Here is a 20,896-nt window from a genome sequence, read left to right on the forward strand (position 1 = left end):
CAATTACATTGTTTTAATGTCTAAGGAACTCAGTTCGTTGACCATGACAAGTACTCTCTTAATGTCGTTCGCACAGCATTTACTTGTACGACTCAATCCAAACAACTTTTCCAAGTCATGGTGCAGAAAAAAAAACTACCGGCACATATTCCCAAGGAACTCAGTTCAGTGACCAAGTACTTTCTTAATAACCACCGCACAGCATTTTACTTGTATGACTCAATCCAAACAACCTTTCCTAGTCATGGTGCAGAAAACAAAATTCATCCAGCACAAAAAGTTAACAAACATGGTCACATATAACACAACCTGCTCACTGAACTTTGTGAATATTATTTTAAAAAAGTCCCACCACCGTAAAAAAAAATAATTTATGGGTAAAAAAAGTTTGGACACCCCTTTGGAATTTTTACCTGACATGTTTCGACTGTCATCTGCAGTCTTCTTCAGAAGGGTCACCTAACCACTGTGACCTGTTGCCTATCTACTGTTCTTATGGGCGTGTTCAACCAAGCAAACCTGTCGAGTCCTATGGTTCGGAAAATACAGTATATATTTTTTTCTCAATTTACATATATATTTTTAATTTACATATATATATTTTCAAATTACACATATATTTTTTTAAATTTACAGCTTATATATATATTTTATTTTATTGTTTTTAATTTTTTTTAAACTAAATTCTCAAATTATGGATTGATTTAGAATTGGAATAAATATTAATTGTGATTTGGATGTGAATCCCTAAAAATTCAATTAAATTAATTTCACATTGTAGTCGATGTTTGGGACACGCAGCAGGCCATAATGAAAACGTAATTCATCAAAATAATCCAATAACCTCCTCTAGCCGCCGCCTCTGCTCCTTCTGCTCCTCGATGCGTTTCTGCCTCTCGGCCAGCAGCTGGCGCTTGTGCTCCTCGTTCTGCTGCTGCTCCAGCTGCTGGCGCCGGATCAGCTCCGACCGCTCCTTATTGGCCAGCTGGAGACGCAGGAAGTCCCGCCTTAGAGTGGACTCCCCGGGAATGTTGATGATTGAGCTGCAGGACGAGAGAAGAGGGTGAGAAGTGGTCCTGCCAGGAGAGGCAGGGGCTGTGTAGTCCTACCTGGGCTCGCCGATGTCCCGCTCTTCGTCCTCTTCCTCACTGCCGCTGTACTCGTACTCGGTCTCATCTGGGAGAGAAACAAAGGTCAGGTCAGGTCATGATGATGATGATGATTTCCTCACCTCTCTCGCCCCTCCTCTTCTTGGTGCGGTCGATGTGGTCCTTCAGCTGGATGCGGACCTGCCGCTCGTTAGGAAGGTCCCTGATGAAGGGATGCTTGAGGAGCTGCTCGGTGCTGGGCCGCTGACCGTGACTCTTCACCAGGCAGCCGTCGATGAACGACTGGAACTTCTTGGACCTGCAACACGGCAACACTCAGCATCTCACAGACCCAACGTGTCGGGCTGATTAATTTCTGATTGTAGTCGATGTTTGGGACACGCAGCAGGCCATAATGAAAATGTAATTCATCAAAATAATCCAATAACAATGTCAATAATATCGATACCAAAAACATTCAATTGGCTTGAAGTATCGTGATACCGGCCCTGATATTGCACCAATACTAGGGATGGGCGATACGGCCCAAATTCTGTATCGCGATATATACGGTATATCGCAGCCTTCTCCGAAAGTGATATATATTACAATATATTATTTGGTATATGAATGACAATAGAACCATTTCAAAATGCTCCTAATTTGGCTGTTAAATGATGCTGTAGCATCCTTTTCAGTTGTATTATTGTGTTAATAATCGACTATTTACTGGTAATACTTGTTGTACACTTCTGTTAAAATGTAATAATCACATATAATTTTGTTGTTTGGATACTTCACGTTAGTTTTGGGTGATACTACATATCGATCCAATACCAAGTAGTTACAGGGGCAGTTCAATGCCGATACTGATACAGTACTTAATTTCATTGAACGATAACATTTTTTATTAAAATTTTAGTCAGACAAAAACAGTGTGTATATATATGTATATATATGTATATATATATAAATATATATATATACACACACACACACAGACACATATAGGGTTTACCCAGCCTTCCGCTTGAATGCAGCTGAGATAGGCTCCCGCACCCCCGCGACCCCGAAAGGGACAAGCGGTATAAAATGGATGGATGTATATACATATATGTGTGTATATACAGTGTATATATATAGTGTTGTATATATACTATTTATTTTATATATACAGATATACTGTAAATATAAAAATACATACATACATACAGTATATACACATACATATATACATTCACATATACAGTATACATAAACATATGTACATGTATATAAACATGTATATATGTACAGTATATGTACATATTTACATGTGTATAAATATGTATATTACGTATGTTTATGTTTATATAAACATATACATGCATACATATATACACATGAATATATATATACACACATATATAAGTACATACATACACATGAATATATATATATATATACATACACATACATATATAAGTACACACACACATTATATATATATATATATATATATATATAATATAATATATTAATTATTTCCAACTATTGCTTTCTATCTTTTAATTTTTACCTTTAAAGTCCTCCTGGGTCAGGGGATAAATATGTATATATGTTTATATACATACACATACACACTCATGCATATACATACACATACACACTCATGCATATATATATATATATATATATATATATATATATATATATATACACACACATACATATTTACATACATATACAAGTAAACACATATATATAAAATTATAATTATAATAATATATATGAATTATTTCCAACTATTGCTTTCTATCTTTTAATTTCTACCCTTACAACTCGTCCTGTGTCAGGGGACTAAATTCCTGAGTTTGTAAACAATAACAAAAACGATTTTGTGATATCAAAACATATCAATCTAACCACAGTAGTAGCCACCATGTATTGATATCACACTTGGTATCGTTACTGACGATATTTGTATCGATTTGCCCCCCTATGTTTACATTCAATAGCTCTAGCTTAGCTTTTAGCATGGCTTATTATTATCCTCCTACGGTGTGTAGTGTAGCATGTTTAGCTTGTCCCCGTCCTCCAGTGATAATGTACGTGATTGTCACTGTCATGTTTGAGGGACACAGCCAAAATGTGTCATCAATATATTTTCCTATATTCAAACACAGTGTTACTGTTCAAACTGTGTGTCATTGTACACTGGACAAATTATTAAATAGACTTGTTAAATAAAACCTTAGTCTTGTTTTTCATGAATACTTGGGCCTACTACGCTACTGTATTTTATTGTTGGTCATTATGGTGGTACTTGGAGAGCCTTTTTTTTTTTGAGGTGATACTTGGCGAAAAAAGTTTGAAAACCAATATTACCCAATACTCAAGTTTGTTTTATCACATGACTCACCACTTCTTTGACTTGAGTCTGGGGGCGGGGTTTCTGGGGATGAGGAAGAGCGCTCTCATGGGGTGCATGTCGCACAGCGCTGAGGAGAGAAAGGAAGACGGCGTGAAGAAAGGGGTGAACGAGAGCGCGGCGAAGACGTTCGACACTTACGTGGCGCTCCCTCCGCCATCTCTATGGCCGTGATGCCGAGCGACCACAGATCACTCTGCACGAGAGAGAGAGAGAGAGAGCAATGTTCCCGTAGCTAACGTGCTAACAAGCTAACTGCTCAGTGTACTTGTTAAGTCATAAAAATATCCGCCATCTGTCCCCGCTTGCATTCTTCCACTTCTTCCCACTCTGACTTCAGAACATTTCAGCGGCAAACTGAAGAATGCGGCAGGGGCAAGGAGGCACTTTTTCTACATTATTATTTACGTAATTGCTATCTAAACTAGCATTAAAGTGTTAGCTTTTTGAGCTAATTTTGTAACCGCTTACCCTAGAGTCATATAACTTGGTATGTGACAACTGTTAACTGTTAGTGTGATACCCGCCTAAACTAACGTGTTAACATGCTGCTACGCTTCGTTCTGCCTCTGTCAGTACGTCTCTGCAGCACCCTGCATTGTCCCACTCACAGAACCATCTGATTGGTTACACGCAGAGCGGTAACAGCCAATCAGCAGTGCGTATTAGCAATTTTATGTAAGCATGCAAACATTTTAGGCTTGCTCTGTAGCTCATGTTGTACAGTTACACCTAAAACTGTCGGATTCAGACACTCGGCACCATCTTCAAAGTACAGCGGCTTACGACGACCCCCGGCCTATATTTGTTCTTTCAAAATATGTTTATTGAATGCAATTGCATCTCTTTTAAACCTTAATAGTATCTAATAATGCAACACATTTTACACTATTATACAAAACACAAAACCAGTGAAGTTGACATGTGTAAATGGTAAATAAAAACAGAATACAATGATTTTCAAATCCTTTTCAACTTATATTCAATTGAATAGACTTCAAAGACAACATACTTAACGTTCAAACGGGTAAACTTTGTTATTTTTTGCAAATATTAGCTCATTTGGAATTTGATGCCTGCAACATGTTTCAAAAAAGCTGGCACAAGTGGCAAAAAAGACTGAGAAAGTTGAGGAATGCTCATCAAACACTTATTTGGAACATCCCACAGGTTTAACAGGCTAATTGGGAACAGGTGGGTGCCATGATTGGGTATAAAAGCAGCTTCCATGAAATGCTCAGTCATTCACAAACAAGGATGGGGCGAGGGTCACCGCTTTGTGAACAAATGCGTGAGCAAATTGTCCAACAGTTTAAGGACAACATTTCTCAACGAGCTATTGCAAGGAATTTAGGGATTTCATGATCTACGGTGCGTAATATCATCAAAAGGTTCAGAAAATCTGAAAAAAGGACGAAAACCAACATTGAATGCCTGTGACCTTAGATCCCTCAGACGGTACTGCATCAAAAAGCGACATCAGTGTGTAAAGGATATCACCACATGGGCTCAGGAACACTTCAGAAAACCACTGTCAGTAACTACAGGTCGTCGCTACATCTGTAAGTGCAAGTTAAAACTCTACTATGCAAAGCCAAAGCCATTTATCAACAACACCCAGAAACGCCGCTGGCTTCCCTGGGCCAGAGCTCATCTAAGATGGACTGATGCAAAGTGGAAAAGTGTTGTGTTCAAAATTTTTTTTTTTTAGGGTGAAATAAAAACAACAATAATAAATATCTGATTTATGATTGCAAAGCATGTTATCATGTTATCAGCCTGTTGTAATCAGCTAATGTCTACTATCGGACGCATTATTGATAAATTTATTAGAAAGCGAAAAAAATCCCACAGAAAATTTCAATTACCATGGATTAATGATGATATCCGGAAATTAATGAAAAAGAGAGATTATGCCTTAAAAACTTTTGTCAAAACTCGTAGTGACACTGATTTGAAAATATTTAAAGGCTTGCGTAATCAAGTAGTTAAACAGCTCAGAATGTCCCAATCAAACTACTACATCCACATGCTATTAGAGGCCAAAGGAAATGGCAAAATGATCTGGAAACTACTACACAGCCTATTAAACCCAGAGGGTAACACCACCCAAACCCAATATAAACTTAAAGTAGGAGACAAAATCATTACTGATTGTACACAAGTCTCAAATGAGTTCAATAAATTCTTTATAGAATCTGTCAAAAACCTTTCCTCTGGTTTCTCTTGTAGGACTAATGATGATCAAACAACAGACATACCTAATGAACAAGACAGCTCATTTCAGCTCAAGGAGGTTAGTCAGACAACTGTCCTAAATGTCATACATGACCTAAACACCACATACTCAAAGGATATTTATAACCTAGACACAGCTTTTCTTAAAAAATATAGCGGCATCCTTATACAGCCTCTTACCCATCTTATTAATATTTCCATTAAAACTGGGCAATTCCCAGATGGATGGAAAACTGCACAGGTAATACCACTTTTAAAATCTGGTGATGCTGGAATGACATCTAACTATAGACCTATCAGCCTTCTTCCAGTTTTATCTAAAGTCCTGGAGAAGATTGTTTCGGAACAACTAATGCACCACCTTGAGACAAATCACTATTTGACTCCCCTACAATTCGGATTCAGACATAACCATTCTACAGAATCTGCCACTTGTTTTTTAACTGAAAGGATCAAACATTCTCTTGACAAAGGACAGGTGGTCGGTGCAGTATTTCTAGACTTAAAAAAAGCATTTGATACAGTCAATCATGACATTTTAATTTCAAAACTAACTAAATTCAATTTATCCAAACAGTCATTGTCCTGGTTTGAGTCATATCTAAAGGGCCGTGAACAATGTGTCACCATTAATAATGTGAGATCTTCCTTCCGCAAAATAGAAACAGGGATACCTCAGGGTAGTGTCTTGGGACCTATACTATTCAGTCTATACATCAATGACCTACCAGATGTATGCACAGATATAGATTTACAGATGTATGCGGATGACACAGTGGTATATACATCAGGTAAGACCTGTACTCTAGTTGCTGAGAAGTTAAATGCTCAATTAGACAAAATAGCATCTTGGCTGGAGTCATCCTGTTTAACCCTAAACACTAAAAAGACTAACTCTGTCTGCTTCTCCATAAAAAAGCTACCTCAAACAAACCTGAATATAAAAATTAATGAGGAGGTCATTGAACAAGTACCTGAAGTCAAATATTTGGGCATAATCATAGACTATCAGCTGAATTTTAAAAGTCACATTAAGAAGATGTGTAAAACCCTGAGGGCAAACCTAGGCTGTTTTAAGATTATAAGACACTGCTTAACTCTTAGCTGTGCTTTTACTTTTATGAATGCAATGATTCTGTCACACATATCTTATGGCTTAACCACATGGTCCCAGGCACACCAGTCATCAATCAAGACCATTGAGTGTCTTTATAACCGCACCTTGAAAGTTCTAGACAAGAAGAGTATACGATATCATCATTGCCAAATTTTAACCAAATACAATATTTTAAGTTTTACCAATTTTATTTTGTTACACACAGTCAAACTGGTTTTTAAATGCTTGCATAACTCTGCTCCCCAATTGCTCTGCAAGGCAATTACAAGACTGCAAAGTGGTACCAGATCTACCACCCGAGCAGTGTCAAAAGGCAACTGTTGTGTTCCATTCCGTAGAACATCTTTTGCCCAGACTGCCTTTTCAATAAAAGGACCACAACTATGGAACTCTTTACCGGACACTTTGAAAAGTATACCTGCACTTGTCACTTTCAAAAAACAAACAAAATTATGGCTAGTTGAGCAACAATCGTGTTCCCATGTTTAGTTTTTACTCATTTTTACTAATTGGTTTTTATCTAGTCTGCACTTTGTCTGTGTTATTATTATTATTATTGGCTTTTATCTAGTTTGCACTTTGTCTGTGTTATTACTATTATCATTATTATCAACTCACTCTATTTTTTATTTTCCTATTTTAATGATGTTGGATCTATGTTGTTGTTGTTGTTGTTGTTGTTGGGGACAAGTGTTGTAAATTAGCTTTGGCTACAAACACTGTGATGCATGCATCGGATAACTGTTTCAGATGTCTATGTTTTTGTATCTGTCCCTATTTCAAATAAACCTCTATAAAAAAAAAAAAATATCCATGAAACTGTACACTGTAAAAAAAACTACAGATTTTATGATAAAAGAAAAAAGTTTTTCCCATTTTCAGCAAAATGCTGTAAAACCGCCGTGAATTTTATGGTACAATTGTGGCGACTGAGCAGCCAGTTTTTACCGCAAAAACTAAATAATTTTTTTTTTTACAGCGTCTGTAAAAAAATATAACAATCAAATGCGTACTATATATTTATAATCATAAATGATTCATGGTTGAGGTAACTGCGATGTGGCCCTCAGTGAAAACCAGTTTGACACCCCTGCTCTATATCGTAGCTTTGTGGTGCAGCTGACAAGTGAGTGTAATATCTAATAATATATCTCAGGGCTGTCCACACTTTTGACACTGAGGGCTGCAAACAGACAAATCTAAGCATCTGGGGCCCTCTTTGATATTTTTCATTTTCAAGACATAAAATAATTTTTTTAACCACTCAAGTTTAGTCCCAGGTTCTCAGTCATAAAAATGTCAAAAATAAGTCATATATATAAACTTTTTTTTCAATGCTTATATCTGTAGATCAACTTCAGATCGATCTGTTGACAAAGTTATTTTTTTAATGTTTTATGCCCTTTTTGATAAAGAAAACCCCATGTTTGGTTTGGCAAAAACACAACATATGCAATATTTCCCACATAAAATATTACAAAGTGGAATATTTGATGTGAAGTAATTGGAGCCTTAAATAGGTCAATAATTCATAACAACATTGATTTTGATTCAATATTATTTTTAAAGCAATGACAGTTTTTAAAACAAAAAGTACGTTCACTCTTAAATCTCTAGATCAACTTCAGAACTATCCGTCCATTATACAATTTTTTATGTGAAGTAATTGGAGCCTTTAATTGGTCAATACATCATAGCAACGTTGATTTTGATTCATTATTATTTTTAGAGCAATGACAGTTTTTAAAACAAAAATCACACTAAAATTATAGGAGACCCAAAAGAGTGTGTTAAAAATAAGTCATACTTTTTTCTTTTTTTTTACATTCACTCTTAAATCTCGTAGATAAACATCAGATCTATGCGTCAATTATAAGTTTTTATCAGTTGTTCCTGTTTTTTTGTTGTTTGTTTTATGCCTTTTTGTCAAAGCAAACTTTGTTTTTTGTACGGCGAACACACAAAATATGCAATATTTCCCACTAGAAATATTTCAAAGGGTAATATTTTTGATGTGAAGTAATCGGAGTCTTAAATAGGTAAATGAATCATAGCAACATTGATTTTGATTCATTATTATTTTCAAAGCGATGACAGCTTTTAAAAGAAAAATCCCCCTAAAATTATCGGGGACCCAAAAGAGTGTGGTAGAGAGGAGGTAGCGGGGGGTGTATATTGTAGCGTCCCGGAAGAGTTAGTGCTGCAAGGGGTTCTGGGTATTTGTTCTGTTGTGGTTATGTTGTGTTACGGTGCGGATGTTCTCCCGAAATGTGTTTGTCATTCTTGTTTGGTGTGGGTTCACAGTGTGGCGCTATTTGTAACAGTGTTAAAGTTGTTTATACGGCTACCCTCAGTGTGACCTGTATGGCTGTTGACCAAGTATGATAACATTCACTTCTGTGTGTGAAAAGCCGTCGATATTATGTGACTGGGCCGGCACGCAAAGACAGTGCCTTTAAGGTTTATTGGCGCTCTGTACTTCTCCCTACAACTGTGTACACAGCGGTGTTATAAAAAGTCATAAATTTTACTTTTTGAAACCGATACCGATAATTTTGAAACCGATACCGATAATTTCCGATATTACATTTTAAAGCATTTATCGGCCGATAATATCGGCAGTCCGATATTAGCGGATATCTCTAGTTTTGAATGTAACCACAAATTTGGGTATCGATCCAATACCAAGTAGTTACTGGATCATACAATGATCATAATTTAAGTCATCATGTGTCCAGTGACATATTCCATCTGTACTCTTTTTGTTTAAAAAAATGTATTTTATTATGGCAAAAACATAAAATGTTACAGTTAAGTTAAAGTACCAATGATTGTCACGCACACTAGGTGTGGTGAAATTTGTCCTCTGCATTTGACCAATCCCCTTATTCACCCCCTGGGAGGTGAGGGGAGCAGTGGGCAGCAGCGGTGCCACGCCCGGGAATCATTTTGGTGATTTAACCCCCAATTCTAACCCTTGATGATGCTGAGTGCCAAGCAGGGAGGTAATGGGTCCCATTTTTATAGTCTTTGGTATGACTCGGCCGGGGTTTGAACTCACAACCTACCGATCTCAGGGCGGAAACTCTAACCACTAGGCCACTGAGTAAGTGCAATATTGTCCCCAAAAAACATTGTCAAAGTGCAATATTTGATGTGAAGTAATTGGAGCCTTAAATAGCTCAATAATTCATAACATTGATTTTGATTCATTATTATTTTTTGATAAATGACCGTTTCAAAGAAAAAAAACTTTGTGTTATCAGAGTCAACAATGCAACTTTTTCTCGTTACAGTTCACGTTTGCCCTTTTATTCCACTATTTTATGTTTTTTTTGGTAAACGCATATTTAAAATGTGCCACGGACTGTTAGAAAATGAGCTGCGGGCCGCACTTTTAATAAAGAATGTATTGTATTTGTATAAGGGCCAATAAAAACTGCCCCCCTGGGACCGCCTTACAAACACGTGCACGCTCCCTACCTTGAAGTCGTAGGTGGCGTCTGGGTTCTCGTCACACGCGATGACCTCCGGGGCCATCCAATATGGCGTCCCGATGAACGTGTTCCTCCGTCCCACCGTGCGATCCAGCTGGGCGCTCACACCAAAATCCACTGCACACACACACACACACATATATATCAATTCATCATCAATTTCATTTACCTAAAAAAGTCATTTTGCTCACCTAGCTTGACCTCGGCGTTCTCTGTCAGCAGCACGTTCTGACCTTTGATGTCCCGATGGATGACCTTGTGCTGGTGGAGGTGGGTGAGACCCTGCAAGGACGACACGCGTGCGTGAGTGACTGCGGCGTTTGGCTGCCGCGCTGCGAGCTCACCCGGAGGATCTCCCTGCACACGTAAGCGATCCATTCCTCCTTCAGGGAGTTCCCTTTGGTGTTCTTGATGAGGTCCGTCACTGAGCCGGCCCCGCAGAACTCCATCACCAGCTGGAGCACACCACACCAAAGTCAGCACTATTAGCAGCAACACGTCGTTTTGCGTGTTTGTAGCTTCAATGCTATAGAGATGCGTGTCTCTAAGACGCGATTAGCCCCCGGCTAAATTAGGGACAGCCTCCAACCCCAGAGGTGTCCAAAGTGCGGTTCCTAGCTCATTTTTAAAAACCTGCGGCACAATCATTAGCGTTCTAATATTAACATGCTAGCTTTTTTTTTGGCTAATTCTGCAGGTATACACATCAGCGTTAAATATTTTGTTACTTGACAAATGATACCTTTTAGCATGCTAAAGTTAGCGTACTAGCCTTTTTTTTTTTTTAGCTCAGTCATATTTTGGTACTTGATGCATGCTAACATTAGCAGGCTAGCCTTTTAAACTATCTTCCAGGTACACACACCTGAGTAATATATTTTGGTACTTGACACATGTTACAGTTAGCATTTTAGCATGCTAATTTTTTTTTAGCTGATTTAGCAGGTATACACCTCAGTGTCATATTTTGGTATTTCATCAACGCTAACCTTAATCATGCTATTGTTAGCATAGCACCATTAGCATGCTAGGTTTTTCTTTAGCTCATTTTTCGTGTTATTTGACACTATTTGGATAGAGTGCTAACTGCTGGCCTTTCAGTTTGGCTTTGGCTCTCCAGCATTCACACAACATTTTTGCCGAAAGTGCATTTGCAATCTGTATATTGAACTGGTTTTAAAGTCTACCGTATTTTTCGGACTATAAGTCGCAGTTTTTTTCATAGTTTGGCCGGGGGTGCGACTTATACTCAGGAGCGACTTATGTGTGAAATTATTAACACATTACCGTAAAATATCAAATAATATTATTGAGCTCATTCACGTAAGAGACTAGACGTATAAGAGTTCATGGGATTTAGCGATTAGGAGTGACAGATTGTTTGGTAAACATATAGCATGTTCTATATGTTATAGTTATTTGAATGACTCTTACCATAATATGTTACGTTAACATACCAGGCACGTTCTCAGTTGGTTATTTATGCCTCATATAACGTACACTTATTCAGCCTGTTGTTCACTATTCTTTATGTATTTTAAATTGCCTTTCAAATGTCTATTCTTGGTGTTGGGTTTTATCAAATAAATTTCCCCGAAAAATGCGACTTATACTCCAGTGCGACTTATATACCGTATTTTTCGGAGTATAAGTCGCACCTGCCGAAAATACATAATAAAGAAGGAAAAAAACATAAGTCGCACTGAAGCCCGGCCAAACTATGAAAAAAGCTGCAAACTTATAGTCCGAAAAATACGGTATGTTTTTTTCCTTCTTTATTATGCATTTTCGGCCGGTGCGACTTATACTCCGAAAAATACGGTACCTCTTTTTACTTTATTTCTTTACTATTATTTTTTCTATTTTTATCTTACTTGTTGAAGGGGGACAAGTCCTGTCTGTGTGTCCGAAAAAATGTCCAAAATGTACTGAAAATGGTCAGAAAACAAGCCTAAAATCACTTCTGTATCTCGTTTGGGGTAAGTTTTACGTTTGGACATCATTTTTAGGTCCAGAACTATGGAATTAGTGCCAATGTCAGCATTAGAAAGGGCATGTTTTGTACTAAAACACATTCATGGGAAATAAATTGTTCAAAAATGAATTTTTGTAGTGCAAAATTGCATTTTTACCCAAATATTGGGTTATATTCTTCAGCAAATTGTATTTATGAAAGCAAATAATAACCTGTGATTAATCATGATCAATCACATGTTTAGAGTTTGATTCATCTAATTAAAAAAAATTAATTACCCGACAGAGTTTTTTTGCAATAATATTTTTACAATACCGTATTTTCCGGACCATAAGGCGCACTGCCGATGAGCAGGTCTATTCAGGTCTTTTTTCCATACAAAAGGCTCACCGGATTATAAGGCGCATCAAAGGGGTCATATTATGACTTATGCAGATCCCAAATACACATCAGCAGGTACCAGAAGGTAAGAAAAAATGGTTTTGCATAATATTGTGAAACAAAATGCCAGATAATATGTCTGCTAATGGGTGCCATTTTGCGGTCCTTGCACACACACCATAGTAATACTTGTAGCTCTGACTACGGTAGCCGTAATGGGCCGACAATCCATCAAGCGGTGCGGCTTCAAAGTTGTACTAAAACATTTTGACAGATTTTTGAGCGCTGTGTGTAATGTTCTTTATTTTCAATGGAACATTTAAAGTTTTGGTGTTAATTGGCGTCATTTTGCACCTACTCAGTGGCCTAGTGGTTAGAGTGTCCGCCCTGAGATCGGTAGGATGTGAGTTCAAACCCCGGCTGAGTCATACCAAAGACTATAAAAATGGGACCCATTACCTCCCTGCTTGGCACTCAGCCTCAAGGGTTGGAATTGGGGGTTAAATCATCAAAAATTATTCCTGGGTGTGGCCACCGCTGCTGCTCACTGCTCCCCTTACCTACCAGGGGGTGATCAAGGGTGATGGGTCAAATGCAGAGAATAATTTCGCCACACCTAGTGGGTGTGTGACAATCATTGGTACTTTAACTTTAAGTCTACATGTATCTCTTATGTGTGACTGCCATCTGCTGGTCACACTTACCATTACATTATGTACCAAATAAAATTGCTTCGAGGTCGGTAAGCACAACCAGAATTTTCCCGTACATTAGGCGCACCGGGTTATAAGGCGCACTGTCCATTTTTGAGAAAATGAAATAATTTTAAGCGCGCTTTATAGTCCGAAAAATATGGTAATTAAAAAAATCTATCACCTGACAGCACTAGTTTTTTTGTAGTAATATTTTTAGAATGTGTCACGTCGCAAATGGCCCCCGGGCCGCACTTTGGACACCTCTAATATGCACTGTAACTGCGCTACACCAAGGTAACGGTACAAACCCATAGCTGGTCGTCCATGCCGGGAGGATTCTTCTTGATGAAGGCGCCGTAATAGGTGGCGATGTTCCTGTGGTGGCTGTACTTTTTCAGCATGTTAATCTCCGCTTTAATCTCCTCCTCCTCATCCTGACACATACACACACTTGTGAGAACATGTGCAAGTGTGCGAGCGTGCGCACGCGCGTGTGTGTGTGTGTGTTACATACTCCTGTGACGTCCATGACCTTGATGGCAGCCAGCTGGCCAGTCTTGACGTGGCGACCCTGACGCAGAAAGACAAGTTTTAATGATGACAATTTTTCACCTATGCTCAGGTGTAATGTTCCGCACTATTCTCTTCTGTAAATAAAACAAATGTAAATATTAACGAGATGTGCTCAATGTCAGCCGTGGCTGATGTGTTTACGTCCTAGTGGCAGAGAAGAGGACAGCAGCTCCTCCGTGCTTGCATTGTCATCAGCGGAATATAACATTTGTTTATTGGATTTTTTTTTTTTTACAGTCCAGAAATACAAAACCCAAAACCAGTGAAGTTGGCATGTTGTGTAATTCGTAAATAAATACAGAATACAATGATTTGCAAATCATTTTCAACTTATATTCAATTGAATAGACTGCAAAGACAAGATATTTCATGTTCCAACTGAGAAACTAAATGTTTTGTTTTGCAAATAATCATTAACTTAGAATTTAATGGCAGCAACACATTGCAAAAAAGTTGTCACAGGGGCATTTTTACCACTGTGTTACATGGCCTTTCCTTTTAACAACACTTAGTAAATGTTTGGGAACTGACGAGACCAACTTTTGAAGCTTTTCCGGTGGAATTCTTTCCCATTCTTGCTTGATGTACAGCTTAAGTTGTTCAACAGTCCGGGGTCTCCGTTGTGGTATTTTAGGCTTCATAATGCGCCACACATTTTCAATGGGAGACAGGTCTGGACTACAGGCAGGCCAGTCTAGTACCCACACTCTTTTACTATGAAGCCACGCTGTTGTAACACGTGGCTTGGCATTGTCTTGCTGAAATAAGCAGGGGCGTCCATGATAACGTTGCTTGGATGGCAAAATATGTTGCTCCAAAACCTGTATGTACCTTTCAGCATTAATGGTGCCTTCACAGACATGTAAGTCACCCATGCCTTGGGCACTAATACACCCCCATACCATCACAGATGCTGGCTTTTCAACTTTGCAACTATAACAATCCGGATGGTTCTTTTCCGCTTTGTTCCGGAGTACACAATGTCCAAAATTTCCCAAAACAATTTGAAATGTGGACTTGTCAGACCACAGAACACTTTTCCACTTTGCATCAGTCCATCTTAGATGAGCTCGGGCCCAGCGAAGCCGGCGGCGTTTCTGGGTGTTGTTGATAAATGGCTTTCGCTTTGCATAGTAGAGTTTTAACTTGCACTTACAGATGTAGCGACAAACTGTAGTTACTGACAGTGGGTTTCTGAAGTGTTCCTGAGCCCATGTGGTGCTATCCTTTACACACCGATGTCGGTTTTGATGCAGTACCGCCTGAGGGATCGAAGGTCACAGGTTTTCAGCCTTGCTGATTACATGCAGTGATTTCTCCAGATTCTCGGAACCTTCTGATGATATTAAGGACCGTAGATGGTGAAATCCCTAAAGTCATTGTTGTTTTTTGTCAAGATATAGATAGATGATGTTTTTTCACTGGAGGTAGAGAAAATGAATACCATTATAGGGGTGGGCCAAAGAAAAGACAAACTAAAATAAATACATAGACTGGGGTCAAGGGAGACCCTTAGAGGTAGTTGTAAGGTTTCCCCAGCTAAATGACAGATAGTTAATCGTAATGGACCCTTATTGTACACTCTCAGGTACATTAACATTGATATTATACATGTGGGCCCATTGATAGAAATGCTGTTAATGCTGGGTCACACACACACACACACACACACACACACACACACACACACACACACACACACACACACACACACACACACACACACACACACACACACACACACACGAACACACACACACACACACACACACACACATGTTTTTTCTCAAAATTGTGCAGCCCTAGTAAAGCCCCTGCTCCTCCACATGGAAAGGAGCCAGATGAGGTGGTTCAGGCATCTGCTCAGAATGATCCCCAAACGCCTCCCTGGGGAGGTGTTTAGGGCGCGTCCGACCAGTAGGAGGCCACGGAGAAAACCCAGGACACGTTGGAGAAACTATGTCTCCCAGATGGCCTGGGAACGCCGCGGGATCGAGAGCTTGACGAAGTAGCTGGGGAGAGGGAAGTCTGGGCTTCTCTGCTTAGGCTGCTGCCACCGCGACCCGACTTCGGATAAGCGGAAAAAGATGGATGGATACATAGTCCAGTCTATGAATTATCCTCGTCGATTTTCAACACAAAAACTAAAAGCTTAGTTGTTGTTGTGCAGGAAAGCCAAGTGCTTAATTCGACGTGGATGCTATAGATAGCATCATTGGGGCTATTTGTTAGCGTCAAAAGAATATCCTTGATAGTATTGATGAACTACATTAATAAAGCTCTTGTAGGCTCAACAGCATACTGAATCTTGATAAAGCAAACATTGCTGAGCAATCTAGCTAAATAATGAGAAAATATGATTCACACCATTGAAAAACTGTGGACATAACTTGTAGATGTCAGTCAACTATTTGTACCAGAAAGCCACTGCAAAAAGTAAACTTACAATTTTTCTCATTAGCATCACGGTCACAATACTCGATGTCAATCAAATGTGTTTCTTACCGATGCACGAATAAGTCCAACATTGTCCATCACTGGTGGACTCCTCCAGATGCAAAGACATGAATATTTTCTACTTTAAAGTGAGTTTGAGCAGTAACTTGAACAGTCGACTTCAGGGATGATGAATGGTTTAAATCTTTAGAAAATGTTTTTGCATAAGAGTATATAAATATTTAATATTTTTTTCATGGGAGCTTGTATAATTATTGAAAATATGCTCAAATCTACATTGATGCATGTAAATAAACAGAAGCCTGAAGGGATTCTTGCCCTCCACGTCACGTGATATTAGATGGAAGGTGTGTAAAGGAGACTGAAAGATGTAATGTCATGTCAAGCATATTTAGAAGGTAGTAAACATGTTGTATTATTTAGTTATGAAGGATGTCTATGGACGTTTTCATTCATCAGGTCATTGCCATCTCAGGGCATTCAATCGATCACAACTGGACTGTTTGGTTGGTCTTAGAAGACGTTCATCTGAGTAGGCTTCATCAGTTCCTGCTCATAGACTTAGATTGGTGTAGTTTCGTTATGAAAACATATGATTTAGAATGATTCCTACTTCTCAGTTCGTTAATCCCGGTCATGTTCAGAAAACAAATAACCAGGATGAACTAGGGACAATTGTAGTCTGTTCCAGGATCAAACTGCTTTTAAACTATACACTACCGTTCAAAAGTTTGGGGTCACATTGAAATGTACTTATTTTCAATGAAGATAACTTTAAACTAGTTTTAACTTTAAAGAAATACACTCTATACATTGCTAATGTGGTAAATGACTATTCTAGCTGCAAATGTCTGGTTTTTGGTGCAATATCTACATAGGTGTATAGAGGCCCATTTCCAGAAACTATCACTCCAGTGTTCTAATGGTACAATGTGTTTGCTCATTGGCTCAGAAGGCTAATTGATGATTAGAAAACCCTTGTGCAATCATGTTCACACATCTGAAAACAGTTTAGCTCGTTACAGAAGCTACAAAACTGACCTTCCTTTGAGCAGATTGAGTTTCTGGAGCATCACATTTGTGGGGTCAATTAAACGCTCAAAATGGCCAGAAAAAGAGAACTTCCATCTAAAACTCGACAGTCTATTCTTGTTCTTAGAAATGAAGGCTATTCCACAAAATTGTTTGGGTGACCCCAAACTTTTGAACGGTAGTGTACATTTTACTGTTCATCTCATAGTGTAAAGAATGGAAACACGGAATAACGATGAAATGAACAAAAAAACCCACTAAAAACGACTTATTAGGCGTGTCAAATAAACCAATTTTCAAAGGAATCACAATTCTTATTTTTTAATTATTTTAAATCGATTAAAAAAAATCAAAAAACCATTTTTTTTTTTTTAAACTGTCCAGCCAAATCATATAGGTGATGTAGATCACAGGTGTCAAACTCAAGGCCCGGGGGCCAGATCTGGCCCGCCACATCATTGTATGAGGCCCGCTAAAAAGCCTTGGAAAAGTGTGTGTTAATAAAATACTTAATTTTTTAAACTAAATTAAAATCATTATTTCGATTTTGACAGGAAAAAATGAGTATCTTTAAACGTTATCTAATCATGCCAAATATTACATTATTACATAGTGTATTACAAAAATATGTTAGTAAAAATACAAATAAACAGTTGAATATTTACCTGTCACCTTTATGTATGATTTATCCATTAATTTGTACATGCAAAAATCAGATGCATAGTCAATAATGTAATAATATGAGGGGATTACTGGTACATATTTATAGCAATGCTGTCCAATGATAGTTTTTTTTGATGATTAATCACAAGTTATTGCCCGCATGCATAATTTCAATTCATAAAAAAGTGGCCCTATGAAGGCAGCCATTACTGCTATGTGGCCCTCAATGAAAACGAGTTTGACACCTGTTATGTAGATCAGTGGTCCCCAACCACCGGGCCACAGCCCGGTACCGGGCCGCACAAGAAATTTAAAAAAAATAAAAATTAAAAATAAATTGTTTTTTTTTTTTTTTTAATTAAATCAACATAAAAAACACAATATATACATTATATATCAATATAGATCAATACAGTCTGCAGGGATACAGTCCGTAAGCACACATGATTGTATTTCTTTATGACAAAAAAAAACAAAAAACAAAAAAAATACAAATAAAAAAAACCAGCACTGCACATCATAATGGCGGCTACAGTTTTGATGTTAAAGGTCTAAAAAAATTATTTACAACGTCCAGCGGGCCGGATTGAAAATCTTAATGGGCCCCGTGTGGCCAGCGGGCCGTATTTTGCCCTGGTCTGCTCTATATCTATGTCACAGCATCAACTAATTGTATCTATAAGCACAACATGCTGTATATAAACACTTGTTTTGTCCAGACGAGTCAAATGCAGGTTGAGATTGCGGGGCCGAGCGGCACCGACCTGTCACCGCCATCGCCACCGCCAAGCAATAAAAATGTGGCAAGATAAAAGGCGAAAGGAAGCGATCCGATCTTTGTGGGCTTATCTCACTTCCTGCAACACTGCCGTGGACGTCACATGACTTCTTCTTTTTCAGCTGCTGCAGCCTCCAGCACAACAACACTGTTCAGGTCCCGACAGGCCTTACATTCTACGCGCCGGCGTAATTGTCACGTGTCCACAACATCACGCCTGACACCTGAACTCCCTTTACCTCCGTCTACTCCCTGGAATATCTTTGTTTCCACAAGCTCTTCCGCCAACACACTCCAATATAGTTTCTGAGCGTGTGGATTTTCAATGTTTTGTTTACTACTCTTCAGCCGCATTTATGTCATGTTTATTTATTCATTGGTATATTTAACAGGTACATTATAATAATAACCAACATTGCAGTAAATGTACCAGATTTAGCCAAAAGGCTATTTTTAAAATAAAATTGTCTACCTAAAAATATACAGTGAAACAATCAATTTGATTGAAAGAGCAGAAAAATATATTTCACTATAAAACTCCTGTTGTTTGTACATATAAACTAAACCAGGGTGCCCAAAGTGGGGCCCCTGGGCCAAATTTGGCCCGCTGAGTCGTTTTGTTTGGCTTTGGCCAAAGGGTGGAAACTTTATTATTTACATTTTGGTTATTTGTGTTTAAAATTTAAAATAAGGGGTGTCCTGATCAAACATTGATATAGGACAGAGGTGTTAAAGTTGTTTTCACTGAGGGCCACATGGCAGTTATGTTTGGCCCCAGAGGGCCGCGCCTAACAGTGAATACTATTATCACACAATTTTTTAATGCATTTTATTGGTAGATTTTTTTTAAACCAAAATGTAAAGAAAATATGGTAAATTGCAATAGTTTCACCTCAAAATGTAGTGTATATTACTGTAAATGAAAAAACAGTACTGCTGTTTTTATGGTTAAAAAAAAGCTCAGTTGCCAGAATTTTACTGTAAAATTAACTTTTTTCTTTTTATTGTAAATTTTTAAAAATGCAATTTTATAGTAACATTTTGGCACCTCAGATGCCAGTTTTTTTTTGTTTTTTTTTACTGCAAATCAACAACTGTAGATTTTTCAGTGTATTACTGTAAATGCCAAAACGGCAGCACAGTTTATTAAAGTAAAAAAAAGTACAGCTTTTTTAATTTAGAGAAAAATGCTGTAAAACCGAAGTCAATTTCACAATTTTACCATGAAATATATTGCTACTTTTACATTGCACGATTTGATGGATAACTTCCTTTGAAATCATTATTATTAGTATTTATTTATTCAAAACATGGTTTTAATATTTGATAGGATATTTTTGCATAATTAGACAATATTTAAGTTAACATAATTTGAGATCACATGGAGTACATATATTTGTTTTCTCCCAAAATAGAAAGAAAGATTACATTTAGTGAGAAAAGTTACAGTACTTTATTGATACATATAATTTCCAGGCTTTCGAGGGCCAAATAAAATGAAGTGGTGGTCCACATCTGGCCCCCGGACCTTGACACATGTGATATGGGATATCAGCATGTGATCAGCAAAAAAACAAGTATCAGATGATAACAGTTTGCATGTAAAATATCTAATATATGTGCTCCGATACAAGCAGTCCATTTAAAATCCTAACGTCCTCCAATAAACACACAAGGTTACGGTAGTCTTTTCTTCGATTTTAGTCAACTCATTTACAAAAAGTAAACATTGTAGGCTTTACTGTCGGCTACCAAGAGCGAGCTGCTACACAACAACTAAGCACAAAATAGCACGCAAGCAAAAAATATGTAATAAGTGTCCTTCATTGAACAATTTTGGAGTCTAAAACAGCACATTTGTCAATACAAGCAAGTATCAAATAACTATAGTTGCATAATACAAAGGCTCAAAGGCAAAGTATTCAGTAACAAGCGTGTCAGCATTATTCAACAGACTGCGTCAGGAGCTTAACTTAATAAACTACCTTTTCA

The 20,896-nt window shown here is 37.9% G+C and overlaps 1 protein-coding gene across 2 annotated transcripts in view; it reads right to left on the reverse strand.

The window, feature by feature from the left end:
• Positions 1-20,896, reverse strand: part of tnikb (TRAF2 and NCK interacting kinase b) — a 60,459-nt gene that overhangs the window by 33,949 nt on the left and 5,614 nt on the right. For both annotated transcript variants that reach the window (XM_062020776.1, XM_062020775.1), the window contains exons 3-12: positions 13,916-13,972; positions 13,710-13,835; positions 10,695-10,805; positions 10,542-10,632; positions 10,337-10,467; positions 3,640-3,694; positions 3,490-3,568; positions 1,232-1,407; positions 1,110-1,176; positions 845-1,043 (exon numbers count right to left, since the gene is read on the reverse strand). In XM_062020776.1, the coding sequence (XP_061876760.1) occupies positions 845-1,043; positions 1,110-1,176; positions 1,232-1,407; positions 3,490-3,568; positions 3,640-3,694; positions 10,337-10,467; positions 10,542-10,632; positions 10,695-10,805; positions 13,710-13,835; positions 13,916-13,972 (1,092 nt within the window). The remainder of the gene's footprint in view (positions 1-844; positions 1,044-1,109; positions 1,177-1,231; positions 1,408-3,489; positions 3,569-3,639; positions 3,695-10,336; positions 10,468-10,541; positions 10,633-10,694; positions 10,806-13,709; positions 13,836-13,915; positions 13,973-20,896) is intronic.

The sequence above is a fragment of the Entelurus aequoreus genome, linkage group LG15 (assembly GCF_033978785.1).
Source record: "Entelurus aequoreus isolate RoL-2023_Sb linkage group LG15, RoL_Eaeq_v1.1, whole genome shotgun sequence".
Taxonomy (NCBI): Eukaryota; Metazoa; Chordata; class Actinopteri; order Syngnathiformes; family Syngnathidae; genus Entelurus; species Entelurus aequoreus.